General features: G+C 52.9%; 1 protein-coding gene across 4 annotated transcripts; it reads right to left on the bottom strand.

The window, feature by feature from the left end:
• Window positions 1-3281: 3281 nt before the first annotated feature.
• Window positions 3282-19023, bottom strand: EDA2R (ectodysplasin A2 receptor). 4 transcript variants are annotated; one of them, XM_083798038.1, is made up of 10 exons: window positions 18758-19023; window positions 18614-18699; window positions 13461-13570; window positions 12600-12778; window positions 11620-11705; window positions 11155-11319; window positions 10509-10655; window positions 9612-10126; window positions 8773-8821; window positions 3282-8349 (listed from the first exon to the last, which is right to left on the bottom strand). In XM_083798038.1, the coding sequence occupies exons 3-10, from the start codon at window positions 13545-13547 to the stop codon at window positions 8054-8056; spliced, it is 1524 nt and encodes a 507-aa protein (XP_083654164.1). In that variant the 5' UTR covers window positions 13548-13570; window positions 18614-18699; window positions 18758-19023; the 3' UTR covers window positions 3282-8053. The 4 variants fall into 4 exon arrangements, with proteins under 4 accessions (XP_083654164.1, XP_083654163.1, XP_083654165.1 ...); XM_083798037.1 differs by having other exon boundaries at window positions 18614-18742; window positions 18816-18867; XM_083798039.1 differs by lacking the exon at window positions 18758-19023 and having other exon boundaries at window positions 18614-18734.
• Window positions 19024-23101: the final 4078 nt, after the last annotated feature.

Below are 23101 nucleotides of genomic sequence, written 5' to 3'. Positions count from 1 at the left end.
TAAGTGAGACCAATTCCTACCAGGATGAGTAATTCACATGCAAGAAGTATCGGCAGACAAGAAGAGATGACAAACATCACCAAGGCCCTGTCCTTCCTGAAATTAAAAAGCACAAGCTGAAATTTAATTACTGGCTTTCTGCTTGACTTTTTCCTGTGTGAAAGCACTTCCCCCCTGCCGTTGCACCCTCACGGTTGGGGAGCGCACAAGCAGCGGGGCTGGCTGCTACCTCCCACCTGTGCCCCCCAGTGCCAAGCAGTGGCTCACTGCTAACGCAGCGATGCCTCATGGGGACACGGGGCTGGCACAGGCACTGGTGGTGGTGCTGGCACGGAGGCAGCTGGCGGTGTGTGCCCACCTTCAGGGCTACAGCCAGCCCGGCGCGGAGGACTGAGGGAAACTTCTGCTGGAAGGTGAGCATCTGAGCTCAGGTGTGGTTGGGTGCCCAGCTGCCACGCTTAATTCTACCAAATTATCCATGCTGCCTAAGTTGATGCTAATGACTTGGCTGAAGATGCCTTCAATAGGCGTAAAAATCTGATGGACCACCTTTCACCATCTGAATGTCGGCTGAGCAGGACGGTGCTGCTGAGGTTAGAGCCTAGAACCGGCACCCACGCAGCGACGGAGGGCACTGGACAAGGAGGAATCAGACATGCCAATGGCCAAGCCTTGAGGTCTTGAGAAATACTCTCTGATCATTTATGAAAGATTCTAGTGACTGTCATATAATTGTGTGTAATCAGGCATCATTGTGTGCTAATGAACAGCTGTGCCATGTTAAACCCCTGCGGAGCCACTGTTCTGCTTACCATGGGTGGTTTTGCTGCTTCTTGTTTGTGCACGCTCAAACAGCTTTGGGAGGCCCCAGGTTGCTCCTTGTCCACTTCTACCACATTTTATAAGCTCCAGCAAGCTAACTGCATGTTGCTCTTCTGCCTGTTACTACTCTTCTGCCTGGTCTTATGGTCCCTTTTCCTGCCCTCTCCTCCATTTGAGCACGGGTTTTTGGTCTGTATTTTCATGTAACGTTGTTTTTAATCCAGATCCTCTCAGACCAAAAATAGACAAGCAAACACAGGGTTTGAGGGGCAAAAATTTATTATAAAAGTACTCGCTGGGTGCATCCAGACTCTGTACACAAGAGAAAACCTTAGAAAGCTCATCTGCTATTACCATTCATAGCTTGGGCAGTCATTGTTCATACAGTAACTACAGGGCTCACTGCTGGTTGTGGCTGTAGGCTGCCAAGCAGGATTCCAGCACAAGTGTTTTGCTGATGGTAACACCTCCTTCAGCCTGACCTGACCTCTCCCATCAGCTCTCCTGTGCCACCCGGCACTCGCCGGGCAGAAGGATGTGCCCTCAGATGCGAGTTCCCTGTGAGAAAGATGCAAAGACCCCCTTGACTGGCCAGGCCACCTCAGTAGTTCCTAGGTAAAGTACATTCAGGGTTCCCAGGCCTACACAAGGACGTTGAGAGCCCCTGATCTCCATGCCTGCAGTTACTTCATCGGGGGACGAACGTGCTGTGTTTCAACACCCCACATCTTTCAGCCAGGCTCTTTAAAGCAAACCCCCTTGGTAAGGAATATTCAGCTTGGCAGGATCACTAGCTGTGCACTGGGGCTGCTGTCAAACACAGGATGCACTTTTGCATTCCTGCTTGAGACCAGCTCAGGAGACTGCCCAGTGCACGTGCTTTGCGTGGGCCAAAGGGCATTTACTGGCATCCTCCTCTGGAACTGGAGGCTTGTCAAGCAGTTGGCCCATGTGCTTTGAATGCCTTCGCAGCAGCTTTGTGTCCCAGCTGGAGATGCTCCTCCCAGAGGCAGCTGAGGTGGGGACCACGCGTACCCCAGCATCTTGATATGCTGCCAGATTCTGCAAGTCATGGCTGATGGGGCACCAGAACGGCAAAGGTAGGACTGTCTTATTCTGAACACCTAGGGGCTGGTTTTCAACCCCACACTTCTCCTTACATGGAATATTTTCCTCTTGCCAGCTCTCATCCTCAGATGTCGGCTATTATCACAGTGCTGAGAACAAGAATCCCAAGTACTTAGAGGAGAATGTGGCTTCGCATCACTCCTTAAACATCGGCCAAAAATGAGAGAGCAGACAGTGCAAATGCCCCAAGGCAAGCACAGCAGGGTGTAAACCTCTTGTTCAGAGGGAACTCCTGGTCTGGGTGTAAGCCTCTCCTCTGCATGGGAGTGGTCACCCCAGGTTATTCTCCCTAAGAGCAAAGAAAAAGGCCCAAACCACCCCCACCTCACCTACTGCTGCATGGTGTCCGCAGCCCCCAAACCCAAGAGTCACTGGAAGATAAGGCAAGGTGTATTCTGATTTTCCATCCCATCATGCAAGAGTCTGTGAACCCAAAGTCTTGCTCTCCCACTGAGCTGGCCCCAGCTTTCTCCTCCAGACCAGCCTTTCTGCTGCAAGCTGCTGGACGTGGGCTGGGCAGCAGAGGTGTTGGGATCACTTTTCCTGCGGGCCTTCAGGAAGGCTGCTTGCAGTCAGTACAGCCACTAATGCATTTCACTGTGTACTTGGAGAATATTATTTCAAGCATGTGTGAAAACAGGCAGCATACACCCAAGATGCTCCAAGCAAAAGGCTTCTTTGGAAGCCACACATGCTGAATGCCTTTACTGATTCTGTACTTTTGCATTCAGTGATGAGTGTTTTCCTGTGCCTTGATTTCAGAAGCTTCTTTATTGACACTAATTGTATTGCTTCAGTGGTACAGGCTCACTGGACAACACAGATGGGTATTCCTTATAACTCAAACAAGCTACACTAGTACAAGAACCTACAAAGCATGAGAGGGTTTGAGCAAGTATAATAACTTTAATTAGAACAGAAAGTCATATCCTACACTCTAATAATTATTTTAAAGAACAGAGTTCAGGGGCATGAACAGACTTAGTAAGGACTGTAATTACAAGCTGACAGAACAACTGCTCCTTGTTGAAGCTGCAGGAACAGGGGACTCCTTGGGCAGCATTTATGGGGTCTCTGCCTCTTCCCCCTCCCCAGGAGTTGGGCCCACAGACAAACCCCACCCAGGATTTGGCCCTTCTGAGGGAGACCAGGCCTGCAAAACAAGTAACAGCTGCTGTGTGACACCAAACACGAAAAGGATATGAGCACACAACTCCGCTTCTGCCCCCAGCCTGTGTTTCAGCAGTGTGGGCACTGGGTCAGGCTCCTCCACATCCAACAGAGTGGGACCCATGGGCAGGAAGGACAGAATTAAAACTCATGGCGCATCATCACCTCCAACTCTGGAATTTATTTAACTACAAGCACACAGCATTCAACAGCACTATGTCTGGGTGGAATGTGGGGAACTCAGACACCTCTTGTTTAACAAAACTTAGGAGTTTCAGTCACTGTTTTATTTGAATACAAACTTCACGCCAAAAAAACAATGGAAACAAACTTCAGAATTACAATGCTAATGACAAAGGATTTACAAAAATATAAATAACCTATTCATAACCTTAAAGAAAACAGAACATCCACCATAAAAATTATCATGTATTCCCAGCGGTAAACTATGACTACAGAAAAATTATTTTTTTAGTTTTAGAAAAGCACCAGAATTCGCATTAAGTAATCTAAAACACACAGGGCATCTCCCCCTAGCACTTGCAGACTTTTCAGAGTGTGCCCATATTGTAAAAAGTTTTCTTCAGTACTGCCCACTTGTGTGAGAGTGTAGTGAATTCTTATAAGCACCCTGTTCAAGAATAGCACCCAAGGATGTACTAATTGCTTCTTTATTTTAATAAGATTTAAATACATGCCTATTTTTAAGTGTACGCCTAGGAGCTTTCAGAACAGGGCTGGACTGAAACCCACCACAAATTCTTCTGTAAATCAGACTTCCAGACAGGACTGGTGTCAAAACAATTGCTTGTAAAAAAATAATAAGAAAAAAATCTCACCACCCAAGAGTATTTCCATTGTTCAGTCACAGCTAAAGTTTGCATAGATACTGGATTATTTTATTTCTTTCAGTTCTTTTTGAACCATGCCAGCTTGGCTTTGGTAGCTTCCTGAAGCTGAAATGCACTATGAGAATTTCCTTCCCTTACATTCCATTTATTGTGCTGAAAATACCATTAAGAAAAAGCAGAAAAGTCAAGTACCAAGTCTATTGGTTCCCAGCTAAAGAAACTCAAGCTTGCCCAGCTGCCCAGTGATGGCCACCGCTTGCCAGTGTCCAAATTGCAGCACCAGAGCCTGTCTTTCAGACTCTTGTGGTCCCCCTTCTTCCGAGGACTTCAGCTAGACTTGTGAAAGATCAGCCCAAAGTGCCTTGAGCTGGCTAAATTAAAGGCCATGTAAACACAGCTGATTCTCAGACTGCTGACAGCACAGCTGGATGGCAGCTGCTGGCCACGGACATCAGCACAGGTGGGAGCAGCCCTGGGACATGAGCTGCGGTGCCCACTGCCATTAAAAAGCCCACTCCACAATACTACAGTGTGGGACTGAGCACCCATGAAGCACCATCCACAGAAGCTCACACTGAGACTGTGTAAAAGGCTCCGAGCAGGCTTGAGACTTCTCAAGAGCAGTTAAAACAGTTAAAACACAGCTACCCACAGACCTGCCGCAAGGCGGCCACCCCAGCGCTCCCACTGCGCCAGGCAGGGCTGGCGGAGCAGCCCCACGTGCCGCCTCCTCAGCACCACGGCGAGGTAGGTTTTGAATGTGAACAACATTGCTCAAATGGCTAAAATATAAGTTTCCCTTAAAAACTGTTAGGGGAATGGGGTTGATTCCTTAAAAGAACAACAACAACAAAAAACCAACAACAAATGCAGACCCCACCTACACCTACAGGAACACCCAGCAAGAGCAGAAAGGGACAGAGACCACTGGCCCCCAACGAGGCTCTGCAGCACACAAGTGATGACATCCTTTTTATTCACTCCATTTCTAGTTTACCAGGCTGTTGCTAGCCACTGTTTGCTCCCAATCCCACGGCGTTGCACTGGACAGGAGGAGCCCGCTCCGCCATCCTGCACCCCACTGGATGGGCAGGGACACACACACAGGGACACGCAGGACAATCCACCTACACCTGCTTCAAGTTCAAAGCCATACCTGATTAGTTAAGCTGCATGGATGTTTTTACTTGTACATCTGTAGGTGAATTAATCTTCATTCCCGTTGGAAGTGTGTCCATAAAGAGATTAAAAATGAGATTTTGTTACATGATTAATCCGAACACACTCTCCCTGCCACAGATAAACCTCAGATGGAAAAACCTTATCCCCAGGCTGCATTTACACTAGAAATACTTTTTTCTGACTGCTCCATAACAGACCAAGTACATCACCCCTGCCAAAAACGGGTACAAGGTCTAACATTTCTGGTTCTCACAAAGCAAAGAGCAATAAAACGACCATGACTCCGAAAGAAATAAACAGCGGAGGAGATAAAGTGTCACATCCAGTTGAAGCTGTCCATGCCTCCTGTTATCTGACCACATCCTGAGTGTGTTCAAGTCTTAACTGCATTTAGCAGGAGAAAAGGGGGGAAAAAAACAGAGCAGCTATTAATACTGCTGTTTGGGCAGATCTGAGCAAAGGGCTGTGTTCCCAGAAGGTCGGTTGCTTTTTCCAAGTACTGTGGTCAGATAAAAGGCAAAGCCTGGGGATGCCCTGGCGGTGGCGGGCAGGGTAACAGTGCCGCTTGCTGGCAGCCACCATGCCGCCAGGGTCGAGCACAGCGCGGCCAGCCCCGGTGCAGGAGGAAGAAGTGCTCAGAGCCAGCCGTCAGCTGCAGCCTTTAGTAGGGACACACACACGGCGAGCACCGTGGCTCAAACCTCCTGCGGGTCCTGGGGCGCAGGCACTCAGGGCACTGAGCCCTGCGGGAGCCACGCCGCGTACAGGGGCTGGGAGTGGAGGCTGCGAGGGGACAGCAGCACCAGGGAAGGATGGAAATGGCATGAGGTGTCCAACAGACCCCAAGGACAGGGCAGAAAAAGCTGGGCAGTGAAACTAACTCAGCAGGCACAAAACGGCGTAGAAAGAGGGGAAGAAACAAGACAGACTTGTTCTCCCTGACACATGGCAGCAGAGGCAAAAACCTGCCCCTGCTGACCTAAAGGCATTTTTGACTCTGATCTTCAGGGGGATCAGGCACTGTCCTGGTTGAGTAAGCACTGTGGGTCCATTCCAATGCTCATCTGAGCTCCTCAGAGGAGGGTGTAAAAGGCTTTGGTAGTCCTGGTGCAACAGGCAGGGACAAAGCTGGGGGCTGACACCTCCTGCCTTCCTTGGCAAGCAACCAGCTCGCACCAGGCCTCCTGCCCCGGCTGCAGAGGCAGCGAACACCCGCTGGAGCCAGGCACCGGGCAAGGACCGCTCAGCTGCTCCGCGCCATGACCTCAGTGGGACAGGCATCCCCGTCCCGGGCGCGGGAGGCGGCGGCGCAGCAGGGCCAGGCGCGTGCCGGGTGGCCGGGGCAGCTTCCCCAGCTGACGGCGGCCCCACATTCCCATCCGCCCCCGCAGGGCCGCTCCCTGCGCCTCGCCTGCTGCGCAAGGATTCGCCCCCGACAAAAATCCTGGAGCGGGAAGCTTGCAGAGACACTGCTGCCGGCAGGCAGGGCACAGCTTCCCACCGCAGGTCTTCTCCAGCCTCATGAGCCACTCCACCACAGACCCGCAAGCCCCACTTGTCAGACCGCCCGGCCAAACCCCGTGTGACACGGGGAGACCCTGAAGCTGGTGGCAGACGGATGAGAACAACAGCACGGCAGCCACCAGACCTGCAAGCTGCCCTGAAGCTCCACAACAAAAACTGAGGGGAGCCTCACACAGGCGAAACTGCTGCAAGCTCTGACAAATCCTCCAGGAACAAACTAAATGCAGAAGGGTGTTCCCTGCATAAGAGCTACTCCCAAAAATGAGAAAATTAGCTTGTTTTTAGGCAGAAAAAAAAAAAAGAATATTCTAAAGCAAGCCTGCTCTGCCACAGGAACTTCAACACTCACTGCAGCACAGTCGCAGTCTTCAGTCTGTAGATGACCCCTGTATGCCTGGCACTGGCACGGCACCAGCTGTTCCGTGCAGAAGGCAAAGGAGGGTCCCTGCCTCTGGCACTCTGTGCTGCACCCCACATCAGCCTGCAATGCCTGACCCACACCGAGGAGGCCGTCGGTGGATGTACCAACACAGCTGAGTAGAGGCAGTCACCAGCAGACCAGGGAGCAAAAACTGCCCTGGGCAGGGAGCAGCACAGCACCGCACCTAACACAACTGTACATCAAAGTACCCTGGTGATCAACTTGGAACTTCTTTAAGAAAACTATATAATTTCAAGTAAAAGAAATGAATTTAAACATGCCACATGCTGCACTGGCACAGAGACTGACTGCTCAGCTCTCCCTGCCACAGCAGCAATGGTCACACAGGTCCTCCTTCAGGAGGAGTGCCTCCAGTACACACGGAGGAGCAAACAAAATTTCAACTCGAAGTAGCAACAGGAACCCAGAAAAAAAAAAACCACAGTATTGGCCAAAGGAAAACGTTCTGAAAAGCTGGAATGGGAGAGAAGTGATTATTGGCCCTATAAGAGAGTGGCACACAACCAAGCCCAAGCCCCTGCATAGCGTGTGGCCAGGGACCTCACAGAATTCATCCCGATGCCAGCAACTCGCAAAGGACAGGGCTTATTACACACTGATGGGCAGCACAGCAATTGTGACACCGCTCTGCTGCTGGACATGGGTGTAAGTACAGATGAAGAAAAATGAACTCAGAGGTGCTGAGCACAACCTGCCCCAAAGGGGCAGGAGTGACAGCTGTGAGAATACACAGTACTACTGTCACCTCCCCAGCTCCTCCACTCTTCTCCAAGGAGGGAGACTCCTCATGTGCTTCTATTCCACAATGCAAAGACCCTCTCCACATACTCTCCACATGCACATTAGAGAGATTGCGTGACCACAGGGCTACCAGATCCTCTCCCGTACCAGTACACACAATGCTTGAAGTTTCCTCCGTCCCTTCCGTCTTATCCTAGCACTGGTGGCCCTGAATCTGGCTGAGAGCAAAGTGGTCACACAGCAGGAGCAAGGCATCAAACCGCTGCAGTCGCTGCAGAGCCTGGGCCAGATGAGGGACTGTGACCGAGTCTCCTGAGTAGGTGAAGTGAGCAACGAGCTGCTCAAATCCAGATATCCGTCCCAGCAACTGGGGTGTGACCCCCAGCTCCAGTGCCACGTGGCTGAAGTTCTTCACACCGTTCAAGGACGGGTCTAACAAGAAGGCAAGTGACTGCACCAAGGAATGGGGCAGCTCTGCAACAGGGAGACCTGGGGGCAGCAATACAGTAAAGTGGGGTTAGAAACCATGTCCAGCTTGGGTGAGAATAAGCAGTAGCTAGATTCAAACCCCCATCCCTGCCAAGCTGGTGAAACATCTACTTGTCATGGCACGGATCTCCTCCAATATTGCTTTCAGAGCTCAGCAACACAGAACTGGATCAGTCCTGGGACGGCTGCCAACAGGCGGTAACTAGGGGTCCATTCACCACACACCCTCAAGCCGCTTAGAACAGTACTGCAGGAAATCTAACCTGGAAATTAGCACCAAAGGCAGTGAAAGTTCCCACATCCCTGCAATGAGTGGCACCTCCGCACAGCCAAGGTAGGCTTTTGAAGGAGCTCCTTTTCAAAATCTGCATCTTTGCCACCCCAATACATGGTGAGCAAAAATGAAGCTGGGAAGACACTTACCCTTCATTGTGTTATTGATCTGAGTCACAAGGCTCTGGGCATCATTCACCTGGCAAGATAAAGGCACTGAGGTTGGGGACAGTCTGACAGCAACAATGCCTGTCAGTCCTCCCAGGGCCACCACAGAGGTTCAAAGCAATGGCACTTGTCATTTCAGCATTACTACCCCAGGAGCTAACAACCGCCTAGGGCCTCCCAGCAAACTACTTCCATGAACAGAGACCTGGAGCTAAGTTAATATATATATTACCAGGCATTTTCTGAACCTCAATTATGTTAATGACTAGGTTCATTACAAGCAAACCTGGGTGGGAGTAGGAATCACTGCCTCCTGGTGCCAGGTCAGCTTTCTAGATGAGCAGGAGTCTGAGAAACACCCGCAGAGTACATCAGCTATGCGTAGCTAAAGGTGGGTTTATACACTGAATAAACGGACTCCAGTCTTCTTAGCATTTGAAACCATCCCAGCAGGTCCTGTCTCAGTGGCTGATGGCCCTCTGTGGGCTGGTGACCTTACGCCACCTGCAGTGATGGCCAAATCCACTTCAAAAAGACACCTCCAGGAAGAACGCTAATCCTTTCCTCTGGGAGATACACTGGACTTGTGCTGGCTACCAGCTGCTCCAGGGCTCTGACATGACCCATGGAAAATGATGCTCACCTACTCCCACCAAACACGCCATGAAACATCTGGCAAATCATTTTTGGTAGTTACCAGGTCACCCTGGACATTAATGACCCTAAATCTTAGGAACCCATGTCCCTAACCCACTAGCCTTCTGTGCCCAAGGCCGAGGACATGCGATGGTGTGTCAGAGAGGCAATGAGAAAGAACTTACTGGCCGCTCCCCGCTCTCAGCAGTGGGGTTTTGGAAGGTGGGGGACAGGCCCCTCGCTGGGTCCACCACAAGGCTGCTCCCAGCCTCCAGCGCCGCACTGCCCCCCTCCCTGGGGACTCCTCGCATTGCCTGGCTCCCCACCTCCTCCGACCTCTCGCTGCCCACAAACTCCACCTGGGAGGAGAACTTCTGCAGGTCGAGCTCGGTGCACTCCACTGGGGCATGGGGCCACTTGTGCTGCATCTCAGAGGCGCAGGAGGAGAGGGGGGCCAGCGCCTCCGCCACTCCCCGCTGGCCCGGCCTGAGGTCGGAGGGGGCCAGGGCGGTGGCCAGGCGGTCGCTGCAGCCCGAGCTCCTGACCAGGGGCTGGCTCTCCAGGACGCTCCTCACCAGCTGGCCTTTGGAGGCAGGGCTGACTGCCACAGCCGACGGCAACTCCAGCTCCGGCTGTGTGGGCGGCAGCTGGAGGCTGATGGCTTCTCCCTCTGAAATGAACTGAACCGCTTCCACTGGACCTGGAATAAGAAAGGGCCACAACTCAGTGCAATGCAGGCCTTGCCCCATCCCACCTCCCACAGCCTTCTGCCCTTGACCCAACACCACGACTCCACAACCCCCCTGCAAAGCTTTGAGTCCCATCTGTGCCACCCCCACCACAGCGACAGCTAGGACACGGCTGGATGGAGGCTTGAGAGCCACCAGAGCTGAGTGCAAGTGTTTCTGGTACAAAATCCGCAAGCAGTTGTTAACAGAAGACCCCAAATTTCATTTTGGTGGAACCTGGACACTCTCCATCTTCCCTCCTCAGAAAGTCTCAGATTATCTTCAGACTGTGTGAACTGGAGCCCAGCATTGTCCTCCCTTCCCCCCCAAGAGGAAAGCGAGAGGAACGGGTACCTTCCGCCTGCCTGTAGCAGGGGCTCAGGTTCTTCACGCCCAGGCAGCAGGGACCAGACATCTGCTCTTCACACAGAAACCTGCCAGGTGCAGCCGACGTGGGGAACATTGCTCGCTGACCTGAGAAATTCTGAGTCCTCAGGAAGACTTGGAGGATAGAGAAGAACCAGTCTGAGCAAAGGCTTGGCTTGGGTCCCTAGCATGGCCTCAGCTGCATGGTATGTCTGCTGGCGAGAAGCTGGAAGACAGCAGCTCCTCGGCCCACCGTCTGGTGGACGCCAACCTGAATGCACCCCAGCCCGGGCCATCAAACATACTCCTTCCTACCTCTGCACTTCCAGCCCCACTGGTCCTGCACTGCAAGAAGCCACTTAACATCTGCCTGCCCTTGAGAAACCCCAGCAAGAGAGAATGCCAACTTTGACAGCAAAATGACATTCTCCTCCTACTAATTCTGGTACTAAGGAGGAGGGAGGCTCCTCTGTGTCTTCGTGCAGATACAAAAGCAGGACGAGCCATCTATTCTCTACGAATAGAGGAACGTTTGACTTTCAATGCTCAGGACAGTGCTCTACCAGCAACAAAGGGGCCAGAAACGTGTAAACAGCAAAGGGAGAACAGAGAAATGCTGCACGCACTGACTCACCTCGCTGGCACTGGCTCTTCCAGAACCGCTTGCAGTAGATGATGGAGAGAGCCAGAAGCACCAGCACAATGATGACTAGGGCACTGCTGGTCAGTGCGAGCAGGGCTGTGTCCTGTGGAGGTACCGTGGGGACTGCTACTTTCACCAGGTTTGTTCTGGATCGACCTGCACACACACCAGACACAAAGTATTGGAACCTGACCCAAAGGCTTTGGGCCACCCCTTCCCTCTTCACATATAACAAACAAGCTTCTTCCAGCAGGCCCACATGGGACAGGGGTTCAGTGTTGTGGAGAGAACAAGCAGCAATGGCTCAAGGATGGTGCAAATGCACATCCGAGCACATGCCTTCAACATGGTCACGACGACTTCACGCGCGCACCATGAAGCTGCCCTGCCCCGTCCCCCTGCTCCCTGCGCCCAAGGGCCACGCCACCCACAGGAGGTGGGCTGTGGGGCACCTACACTGGGGCTCAGAGGAGGGCGTCTGCTTGGTGCACGGGATACACTCCCAGCCCAGCTGCCCGCTGATCCGTGCCTTGCGGTAAAACCTGCAAGAGAGCAGAGAGGGTTCTCAGCAGCGCGGGGCCAGGACCCGGCCCGTGCCCACCCCACCACGAGAAGACGCGCCCGCCTCCCTCAGCCGGCAGCAGCACAGAGGCAGCTGAGCCTCCTTCGTGCCACAGCACGCCGAGAAGGCACGAGGCACCACGTCTCTCCCAGATGCCGGCTCACGCAGTGCTCAGAGCTACTTTTTCACTTCGGTAGCTGCTTTTGCCAAGGAGTGACATCACCCAGAAGCAGCCTCCCGCCTCCCTCCTCCCCCTTCCCCGGGTCTTGCTAAAGGAGGGCGATGGTGATTAATAGCTCCACAAAACCACAGAAAAACTCCAGCTAGCAACTTGGTCTGGGAAGAGATTCAAAAACCAGAGCTCTGACATTCCTCTGTCACAAACCACATTGCTTGCTAAGAAATGGTCTGCAGCTCTCAGGCGTTTCATGGGCTGTATGTAGCAGTCTTCACTTCAGGAACTCCTTAAAAAATTAGCTAAAATCAACAGTTAAAGAAACCACAGCTTCCTCCACATGACTGTGCTTGGAAAGAGGCACCCATCACTCGAGGTATGGTCTCTACCCTCCTCTTCAGGGACCGCTAATTGTAGCGGTCTACAGACACTCCTCCTTTGGGGCTTGGCCACCCTGGTGTCCACAGGAAGAGCTCAGGCCTGAAGTCCTCCACTGCTCATTCGTGGGAGCTTTCAGGTTCCCTTCTGATGGCTCTGATTTGTGTTTCCTCAAAGAGGCAGCTCTGGACCACCAGGGCTCATCCTAAGTACCGTGTGAGAAGCGGCCTCAGATGAAGCTCCCTCTAGCCAACCCCTCCCCGCGTGCTCCCAGGGGTAACCACCACTGCTGGCCTGGAGCAAGGATCCGGCCCTACTCACCCCGGCAGGCACTCCCCACAGACCGCGTTGGTCGTTGCTGTGCAGTTGGACTTCTGGATGCGGTTGATGAGAGCGCAAGACAGGCAGGGCTTGCAGCTGTGATGGCCCCAGCTATCCTTAAACTTCCTGGGTGGGCAAGGAACGCACTGTGCATCCCCTCCTGTACCATCACCACATTCCTGCAAGACACGAGGTTGGGCAGCAGTGAGAAGCCACTTCAGAACCTGAGGTTATGCTGAAAGAAATGGCGTCTCTATTTGGAGGCAAGCGGTGAAAAGGTCCTCCAAACACAGCCAAAAGCAGAGAACCTTAGACCTGACCTCATGAGGAAGCCGTATTTTGCCCAGCAGCAGCCCACAGGCTGCCTCAGCCGCTGGAGCACGTTTTAGACAGGAGACCCCTGCAGGGCTGTGCTCCAGGAGGGAGCGCTGGAGATGGGGACTGAGCATGACTGCCATGGCCAAGGCTGGGCCAGACCCAGGCGCTGCAGGAGCATCCTGCTCCTGCTCACCCAGCCTGCAGCTTGGCCTGCATGGAGAGTTCAGGAAGGAAAAAAGCTTTCTCAGAAAGGCTACAGTGCTGCAGCTTTACCTAGGGCTACTGACTGGGAGGAAATTCAGATTTCCTTTGGCAAAAAGAGAACCACCTGAGCAGAAACCTGGAATTCCTCCCCACTTTTTACTTCTGTCTTCTTACCCTCCTATGCAAGGTGAGTGAAGCCGCTTATCTTCCCTTCCCAATGAGGATCAGCTCTTTCTAATGTATGGGATCATCCTTCTTAATGACAATTAGCAGAGGATTCATCCAGCAACGTAAATACCTTGGTGCTAGATGATTCCTAGTCCTTCCAGAGCAATTTACCTTGGAAAGCTCCTGCCCAGGCATGCAGTTTCTACATGGGGTGCATTTTCTGTGCTCATACGGGTCCTCACTCTCTTTGCAGTCCATCGAGGCTGGGGAGGTGCCGGAACCTGAAGAAGGGAGGCAAAAAAAAAGCACAAAGGTCATAGCAAGTCCCAGTACTTAAGAGGAGCAACGTGCCCTTTTCTGGGCAAAAGTTTCCACACTGGCCAGGAAGACAGCCTGCACTTCTTATGCACCAAGAATGTCACTTTGGCAGGAGCCAGACTGCCTGCTCTCACCCACGCGGCAGCCTGCACAGACAGCTCATGAAGAAGATGCTTTCTGAGAAAGGCTGCAGACAAAGTACCTGATTTTGCTGCCATACCGCAGCCCTCAAGGTAGAAGAAAAGAAATATTAAGCTAGACACAGTGACCACTTGAGCCACTGGTTCAGCAGGCAGGCAGTGGGTTTTGCTGGCTCCAGCTGTATTTTGGGGCACCCCAGACTGTCAGCCAGAGGGATGAGTCCCAGCTCAGGGATCTGGCAGCCACGCTCTGGCCAGTGCCACGACAGGCAGTCCCAGCCAGGCAGGACACGCGCCCCCACCCCACAGCCACAGCCCAGGGCTGTATGGGGTGCTCGAGCTCCTGCTGCACTGAGCTTTCAGCACGACACGGACTCACTCGCAGCTGTCTCAGAGGGCTGGCAAGACAAGCAGCCATCTCCCTGCAAAACACCATCCAGAGCCTTTCCAAGGGGAATGAATGGCTCAGCTGAAATTAACGGCAGAACTGCCCCTGGCCTCAGTGGAAACATGATTTCCACCTTCAGTGAGCATGGCTCAGGGGAGAACACAATACTGAAGATTCACCAGGAACAAGCAACAAAACCCAAAGCTACAAAACCAAGCGACTTGTTTACAGTTTCAGGGTTGTCTGTGCTTTTCTGTATATTCTAGGTGGGTTCTTATCATGACAGAAATGGAATAAAATCCACCCCCACTGAACCACTCTTCTTTCCACTTCCCTCCAAACCTCCTGCAGCCAGCCAGTAGAGAAACAGCATTCCTCCTGCCTCGACAGCAAGACCCGTTAACTTCTGAACACCCACCAGGAGCAGGAAACACTTGGAAATGCTCTTTTGAAGAGCACCACTCCGAACAGTCTGAAACACCTGGGAAACTTGGCATTTGAGCCGGAGCTGTCCTGTTCAGGGCCCCAGGAGGCCGGCTCAGCCGGGAGGACAGCACCCTGCCAGACCCCCGCGCAGACCAGGGGGACAAGAGGACTGCACGGCCACCAAGCTCTCCCCGCCGCCCCCTCCTGCGACAGCCCCTCGCATCCTACCTGCTCCACCAGCAGGCGCGGATACAAGCGTCCTGCAGCCTCGAGTCTCTGCAGGCTGTCTCTGGACTTTGTCTAATCCCCCACCACTCCCATGCAGACTGCCTTTAGGAAGCAGACGTTTGGCCAGGCTCCCCAGTCTCTGAACCATCAGGATTCATTTGAGATGAAGTCTGCCCCGGACAAGCTTAGAAGGTGAGTCACTGCTTACTGCAGCTCACGCACATGGCCAGCGGCTCACTTGCTACAAGGAAAGGCAGCGAAAGCCAGCGAGGATTGGACGTGAAGACATACGGCAATGAGAAGCTAAGGGAGCTAAATTTATCTTGCAAACATCTCGGGAGGGGCACGATCACAGCCTATAAATAGCGTAAAGGTTACTGACACTATAGAATAAATAAAGGAAATTTGTCACCATCTCAGAAGGTGGTGAAGAGGGACCTCTGTGCCACTGTCAAAGGACAAACATTCAAGTTCAGCGTTAGGCTCCTGCTACGGGCTGAATGAAGGAGGAGAAATAAAAAGCCAGGAGACAGGCCGAGCACAGGCGATAGCCACCACGCCAGCAGGCTGGCAGGCTGCTGCTCCGAGCCCCAGGCCCCCAGGCCTTGGTAGGATCCCACCACACCGGGCTGCCCAGCCAGCGCTGCCGATACGCCGGTACCTGGGGCTGAACTCAGAGAAAAGAAGGCAAGACTTCAGGCTGCCTGCCTATCAGCTCTCCAAAGCGTCCTCGTAATACAAGAAAGAAATACAGATGACAAAGAAAGTCTTGGTGAAACTGTAATGCAAACAACTTCTGCTGACATGACCTCTTTCTCTTGTGAATTTACAGACTTTTCTGCACGTCAGAAGGGTTTGCAGATACGAACACATCCCTTCCAGACTATCTCCCCAGGAGGGGCACAGCTTAAAGCAGTTTGCCAAATAGAGAAAGTTACACAGGCAAAAGGAATCTTATGCCAGTGCAAGTACGCGTACATTAGGACACCTGCCAGCATGACGGTATCGCTGAGGGATGGTGGGGGAAACATCACACCACAACCACGCCAGCAAAACTGTGAAGCATAGACCAGGCCTGCTGTTTCTCAAGCCACAATTTAATGATAAGTGGAATGAAAGCTTTCTTGAATATCTGGCATGAAATTCAAAGTGATGGTACTTCTTAAAAAAACTTATTTTAACAATACCAGAACACCAAGACATTTAATTTGTAAATGAAGCACACATCAAAAACCACATAGCACTGCCCTGGAAAAGCAGCAATTTCTGATTGTCTAATAAACAACAAAAATGACTAGTCCTAATTAGCTGAAAGTAAAAAACAAAAACAAACAACAAAACCCTCCCACCTCTCTGAAAACTACAGAGGATCTAAAGGTGACTGCCAAAGAGGAATACAAACATGGTATGGTATCAATGTACTTGTCAGCTGGAAGGCAGCAAAACGTACTGCCATTGTTTCAAGACATGCGAAATCTTCTAACTTAAAAGTCATAACTTGTTAACGTACTTTTTTATCGTCTTAACGGGACAACTTGCCTGAGTTGGGCGAGCAGGGTGTGCTCCCTGCTGCGTTATTACTGAGACAGCAAAAACGTGAATTGCTGAATGAATTTCATCAGATCATCATCATCAGATAAAAAAGCATTTCCTCAAAGCTACAGTGCGAGTCCCAGATCATTTACCTCAGTGACAGTTCTGGAGCTCTAATTCTCTTTTTCCAGTGTAAACTAAGTTTTCAAAAAAAATTAAACTATATGGGAATCTGGACTATTTATAAACTCCCTTTTGTGTCCAGCTAACAGATTGTGGTAGGGAATAAAAAGGAGGAAATAAACGAAAGGGTACACAAAAAAAAAAAGTCAATTACAAACGATGTTGCTCCTGGTCCCTGCCATGTCACCACCGCAGCAGGTACAGAGGTTGGGCAGGGCAGGACCTGCAGCAGGTCAGCCCCACGAGCCCCTGCCCTGGGCCACCCCTACGTGGGCACACAAGCCCCCCCCGAGGAAGGGGTGGGGGTCTCTGCCTGCCCCCGCTGCTGGGAGAGCCCTGAGCCAAGACCCCTGCTTCAGGCGCCCTTGTGTCCGCGCACAGGGAACAGCTCCTGGGCACGGCTGCTCGAGCCAAGGGGCCGGCCAAGCAGATCCCTACGGGCGGCCTCATGAATGAAGTTACCGCCTAGCAGAGCCAGGAGGCACCAGCAGGAAGGACCTCAAAAGGAATGTCGGTATGTATTGAAAAACAAAACTAGAGAACAAATATCCCAAATAAAAACTGCAAAGGAAAAGGAGGGAGGAAAAAAGAAAGGTTATTTGGAAAATATGACTGCATGTCTTGCATATGGCAATGTCTACCCCCAGCCTCTTGCTCAGTTATTCCTCCACTCGCGTTCATTAACCCGGAGTCCTTTTCACCGGGCAGCATTTCTGTGTGCCTTCCTATACTAACCAGCATGCGGGGAGTGACCTGCCACCCCTAGGGGATGCCTGGTGGACCAGAAGACTGCTCAGAGAAACAAAATAGGGGGAAAAAAGGACTTACTCTGGATCTTCCCATGCTCTTTTTGGAAATCAGCAGGTTTTCCAACACATTTGGAAGTTCCGATCACAAAATTGTCCACTAATTACTTGGCATGGAGTGGCTGGAAACTTATATTTGCTTTAGAGGAAAGCATCCTAACGGCAGACGAGAACGGGAGGTACCCTGGGAGAAGCTGCATCTCTCTTTACTGCCCTGCAGTAGTCCCAGGGCTGCAGCGTTCACTTTCTGCTCCTCGCGTTCCAAGTGCAAAGGGAGATATTTGAAACTCTACCAAAACCACCCACAATACAGGACACGGTGCATCACTCCTGTTTCCGCTGTTGTTCCCATTCAGTTTTAGAGTCCCACAGAGCACCCCCCCGGCCACAGCCTCATCCCTGCCCACAGCGGCTGCTCACCAAAGGCCCCAAGGAAGGGCTGCCCACACCAGCAGGAGCTGCATGAGAAACTGCGGTGGGCAAATGGGGCCTGGGAAAGAATAGAGCATCCTAGAGGAGCAGACACCCTCAGTAGCAGGATACCTTCAATCACAGGGCCCCCACGTACATATGTTCATATAAACTGAATGAAATTCTGGTCATCCTTCTTGGGTGTCTGTGGCTCATGAGATATCTCAACTAAGACTTCCAAAACTCCTACCAATTTACATGAAACCTTTGATTTTTATCTTTTTTTTTTCTTTTTTCCTTTCTTTTTTTTTCCTCCCCACGTTTACTCATTCATAACCATCACCGTCTTGCTTGCAATAACAACTCCGGTTACCTGCAGCGTCTATTTTTCCCTCCAATTCTTACTACAACTGTGAACATCCTCGCACAGGTACGGCGAGAGGGAGAAGGGGCGCGTAACCCGAGTACCAACCGCTGCGCACAACTCGCCAGCGGTACTCACGCACCCACGCGCGGCCGGCCCGAGCCCGGCCCGAAGACGGGCCCCGCCGGCGCCCCCCGCCGCCCACCCTGGGGACGGCGGCAGGGCGCGGGGATATGCCCGGGCACGCCCCGCCGAGGGGCCCGACGGCTCGCCACCAGGTCGCCATCGGCCCGCCACCGGCTGCCCCCGTCCCGCCGCCCCCGCACCGGCCCCCACGGCCGCGGCACCCCCGGCCCCGGCGCCACGCGCCCGGACACGGCGCCGGGGGCGGCCGCAACCGCGCGCTGCGCCGCTCCCGGCGCCGCCACCCGCCGGCGGCCCCCGCCCGACGGTGGCACCGGCACCAGCGAAACGCCGGGAGCCGCTGCCGCGGGCGGGCGGGCGGCTGCGTGGGCTCCGCCACTCACCTGCGTCCCGGCGCGCGTGGGGCAGGGCTCCGCGGGCAGGCTGCGGGGCTCCGCGGGCAGGACGCGCGGCGTGCCGCGGGCAGAGCTCCGCGGGCAGAGCTCCGCGGGCAGGACGCGCCGCGGGCAGAGCTCCGCGGGCAGAGCGCCGCGGGCAGGACGCGCCGCGGGCAGAGCTCCGCGGGCAGAGCTCCGCGGGCAGGACGCGCCGCGGGCAGGACGCGCGTGGCTCCCGGGCAGGGCGCGCGGCGCCGCGTGGAGCGAGGCGCGCCGCGGGCAGCGCGCGGGATCCGCACCCGGGCGGCCCCGCCCCGCCGCCTCCCATTGGCCGCGCGGGCCGCCTGGGCGGGGCTATGCAAATCGCAGGTCCCGCGAATCCGGGCGGCCTCGCGTGCGGGGTCCCTGCCTCCCCCCCTCCGGCTCCGCACCCCGCGGCTCAGGCGACCTCTCTCCTGCGGGTGCTTTTGCTGAGTCTCAGAGCTGCCCCCAGCAGGGTGTAAGGAGACCTCAGGCTGGGACAGCCCGACGGGGTTGCGTGAGATCCCACGCAGCAGCCACCTTCCCCGCTGCGTCGTCCCCAGGCCCTCTGATTTCCCACAGCTCCGTCCTTCAGCCAGCTGGAAGATGCAATCTCCACAGGGAAAAAGCTCAGCTGGACTCGTTCTGCGGAGGGATGGGGCTGGCTTCCCTGCTCACACGGGCAGTTTGCCTCTCGCAGGTCCGTGTCTGTGCAGCCGGCCCGCACCGTGCGGCTGCTGCTGCTCCTGCATCGGTCAGGCAGCAGCGGAGTGCGAGCGGGTGCTCGGCTGCAGGGCTTACACACAGCCAGGGCGGGCAAGGACGTTACCATCAGCTCCCGCACTTTGGAGAGCTGATAAGAGAGTCGTTTAACTGGGAATAATTAAGTCAGCAGAGGTCATATGTAGAATTATTTTCTGCTCCGAAGCTGACTGAATCGAGATGGAAGCCTTGCAGGCAGAGCATCCAGCACACCGCACTGTGCCGACGGGGTGGGTTATCCGAACAAACCGCCCCACCTAGTCAGAGCTTCCCCGAGCCGCGGGGTTCGTGGTGGTCCTGCTGGCAGCCAATGCACAGCTGCTGGGGCGCTGGGAAGGCGCGTTTCAGTGGTCAGCATGGGCCCTCCAGAGCTGGGGCAGAGACTGAAACCTCCCTGTCTTGAGCTCCTTTCAGTGAGATTATGCTGTCCCCTTTGTGGCCTTATGTGAGCCAGAGCAGAGTGCTAAGAGATCTGGAAATGTTATTACCCTGTTTTACTTTTCCCCCATTCAGATCACCGACTTGACCCATCTCACCTTACAGCCGCAGGCACGAGCAGCAGCGCTGCCCCACGCGTGTCTGCAACTGCTTAACAGCCACCTGGGGAGGTGCAGCACTGGCCTTTGGGTGGCAGCACAGACTTAGGCTGGCTGTAGTGGCTCATGAAACTGCACACAGGAGTGACTGGCTGCGTGATGTTGGCCAGACACCTGATATTCCAGATGAAGGGATCTGTTGGGTAGGTAAAGTGCTGTACATCCAACAGATTTGGATGTATTTCACAGCCTAAGGCCTTTCAGATGTTAGCTTCAGCCTACAGAAACATGTCCTGAGACATTTAATGGTGTGACTCTAATTACCTGATATGTTCGGGGTCACGTTCTCTTCATTGAGTTATAATTATGAAACATAATTGGCAGCATTACTGTATTACAATAAAAATTAGCATAACCATGAATCCCGAAGAAGGGAATCTGTTTAACAAGCTTTTCTTATACACTGGAATGTTTACAACAGTAGAGGGCCCCAACTCCAGGCACGAATATATCGTGGGGGCAATTGCAGACCATAAACACCCCACCTGCATGCAGACACACACAAACACACAATCCCCCAGCTGAAACAGCTTAATCATGCACTTGGCACAAGATGTGGTGAAGAAATCACAGCCATTTGGACACCTTACACCTTTCCCTCCACTTCAGATCAGCAGTCTGCCCAACCCTGCCTAAGACTTCACAAATCATATTTTAACCACATGGGGAGGTCATGAAATGCAATGGGAGTGGTGCAGAATTCCCCTCTTTGCACATGCTGTGATGCACCTGGCATCCAGCTGAAACCTGGAGGAGGTGCTCCAAGGGAAATGCCCAGCACAGTGTTCAGGTGAAGTCTCATCCCTGCCAGGCCGACATTTCTCCAGTTTTAGTTCTTGTTTCGTGGGCAAGGCCACCTTTTCAGAAGCACCTTTGGTTGCTTACCTTGTGAGAGAAGCTGCTTTGGGCTGAGATCTACTGACTTTTCTCTATGAAAAATCTTGTGATTGCATAAGATATAGCTGAGCAGTAGAGTTTTCAGGTGATTTGTGACTTATATGTTCTTTGATTCAATGCCTTTTCCATTTACAGTGCTCAAAATAATAGAGCACGTATTCAAAGGAACTTACTCTCTTACCTGGTTGTATGGTGTTTCCTGCATCTATCCATCTAGCTCAGTGAGAATGGTTTCTTTTCTCCAAGGCCATTACATGAACTAGGTTTTTCATGTGATCACCCCATGCATGCTATGACTTCTCTGTACACGTCAGTTATGATTTGTTGCTGGCATTTTTTAAAGGTGCTTAGAAGGCATTTGGCTTCTATAAGATACGGTATTTTGGTTCTCTGGGGCTTGAGTCGTAAAACTAGGCAAGACTTTTTCAAGACACGACTGTGCTTCCCAGTGCTCACAACATGTTCCTAAACCTGGGACACTGAGCTGCAAGTCTAACCATGAGCTGGACGCTACCTGTGATGTACAAGCCAGAACACAGGTTTCGAGATTCCACCTGAATCCAGGTTCCTCCAAAAGAGACCTATGCCTCCAAACCCACCCAGACTGCCCTGTCCGCATGGGTTGACAATGACAGCTTGACAATGCTTTAGCAACTTCATACCACTCTCAACGCCAGTGTAAGCATCCAGCAACCAGGCTTTCTCCTCTTCACACCCATGGGATTCAACCTCATGGGGTGCACACTGAACCCACCTTACCCATGTGGACAGGTTCGGGTTAGGGTTAGAGGCAGAGGCAGCCATGCTCACTTTCTGCACACAGCCTGAGGGAAAGGGGTCGATGGCACTATCTGCTTTTACACAAGCACCCGTTGACTAAGTGACTTTCCTGGGAAGCGGAAGAGGTAAAGTCAGTTCCCCTCCCAGCATGAGAGGTCACAAAATCCCCTGGGAGCAAGTCTGGCTGGCCAGGAGTCAGCTGGCTGACAGCCTGCCTCTGGCAGTGACCACAAGTGTAAGGACAAAGCTAACATGATACCTCTCCAAAATAGCCTCCCAGTGAACTGCGGTTCAGGGACAAGAGGTGTATTTGCACTAAACAGTGCAGATAGCTTATTTTCCTTGTGAATTTGTCCAGCACATAAGAGCCATGCAAGTTTTTTATCCCCAGCCTACCCAGGAACAGAATCCAAACTCAGGTGGTGGCAGACAGTCAGCTCTCCTTTTGAGCCTCTTAGGTATGGGCCAGTAAAAAGTAATATTGCATCTCATTTGCCAAAGCTTAAAGTTTTTTCTGTACCCATACTACCGGTCACAAATCTTTCCTGGGCATTAAAATGTCTTTCCAGGGCGTTAAAATGTTCAGAATCTGTTCATCTTTACATTTGGAAAACGAACAAGCAAGCAAACAAAACAAAAACAAAACAAAACAAAAAGAGATAACAGCCTCCAAAAAACTAGTGTCATTTCTGTGCCTGAAAATCGTTTGTTTGTTTTTCCCCAGCTATCTTAGACTAACAAAACAGCCTATCTCTTTCTGTAAGCCCTGCCTTTTGTAACGCTCTTATATGACAGCTTTCCGTCCCGTCTCGTGAGGCTGGCTCAGGGTATTTCCACGCGCGCTGGGAGCTGAGGATGCATGTTCACAGGCAGGCACGGGCAGGAAAGAGGAGATTGCCCGCAAGCACTTCGGGGAGGGTCAGACCAGCTTTTGTTTCAGCGTTTCTCCAGAGGGCCCCGCGAGTTGGGTTTTCCTGCTGCCGAGGGAACGAAGAGCTCAGAAAGCTGCCGCGCGTTTGCTGAGCAGCCCGCCGCAGAGCTTGCGGGCTCGCGGCACCGGGCTGGGCTTGCCAGCAGAGGGCGGTCAGTGCTTTCGGACAGACACCCGGCCCGGGCTGTTCGCCTCTGCTGCTCGGAGCAAGTTGAGAGTAAATTATGCTCTCGTTTCCAAGTTTAGCTGGTGAAGGTCACGCAACCACAGGCACAGATTTAATTTCACTTTGCCTTAAGTTTTCCATTCCTTTCTTTTTACTCTCTGACCCAGTTTTGCTCGCTATCTCCAGTTTTTCCTTACCACTCCTCTGCTACGTTTCTTCCCAGCCATAAAATACAGGGCTTTCTGAGCAGCCGAGACCTCCTCCCCATGACTCCACTGACCAGGATTTCACCCCTTTCGGTCCACACAGCTTGCCCATGCCATAGCCAGCATGACAGGCTG

This window comes from Anser anser, assembly GCF_964211835.1.
Source record: "Anser anser genome assembly, chromosome: 13".
NCBI lineage: Eukaryota > Metazoa > Chordata > Aves > Anseriformes > Anatidae > Anser > Anser anser.
The sequence above is the reverse complement of the archived record's forward strand: the minus strand, read 5'-3'. Positions and strand labels throughout refer to the sequence as shown.

Bases quoted from the DNA above. Each gene is read 5' to 3' on its own strand.
- EDA2R (XM_083798036.1), bottom strand. From the start codon at position 14,937: ATGGTTCAGAGACTGGGGAGCCTGGCCAAACGTCTGCTTCCTAAAGGC. The intron at 12,779-13,460 runs GTAAATTGCTCT...CGTGTCTTGCAG, and splicing joins CTGGGCAGGAGCTTTCCAAG to GAATGTGGTGATGGTACAGG. The intron at 10,127-10,508 runs GTACCCGTTCCT...TTCTTATTCCAG, and splicing joins CTGCTACAGGCAGGCGGAAG to GTCCAGTGGAAGCGGTTCAG.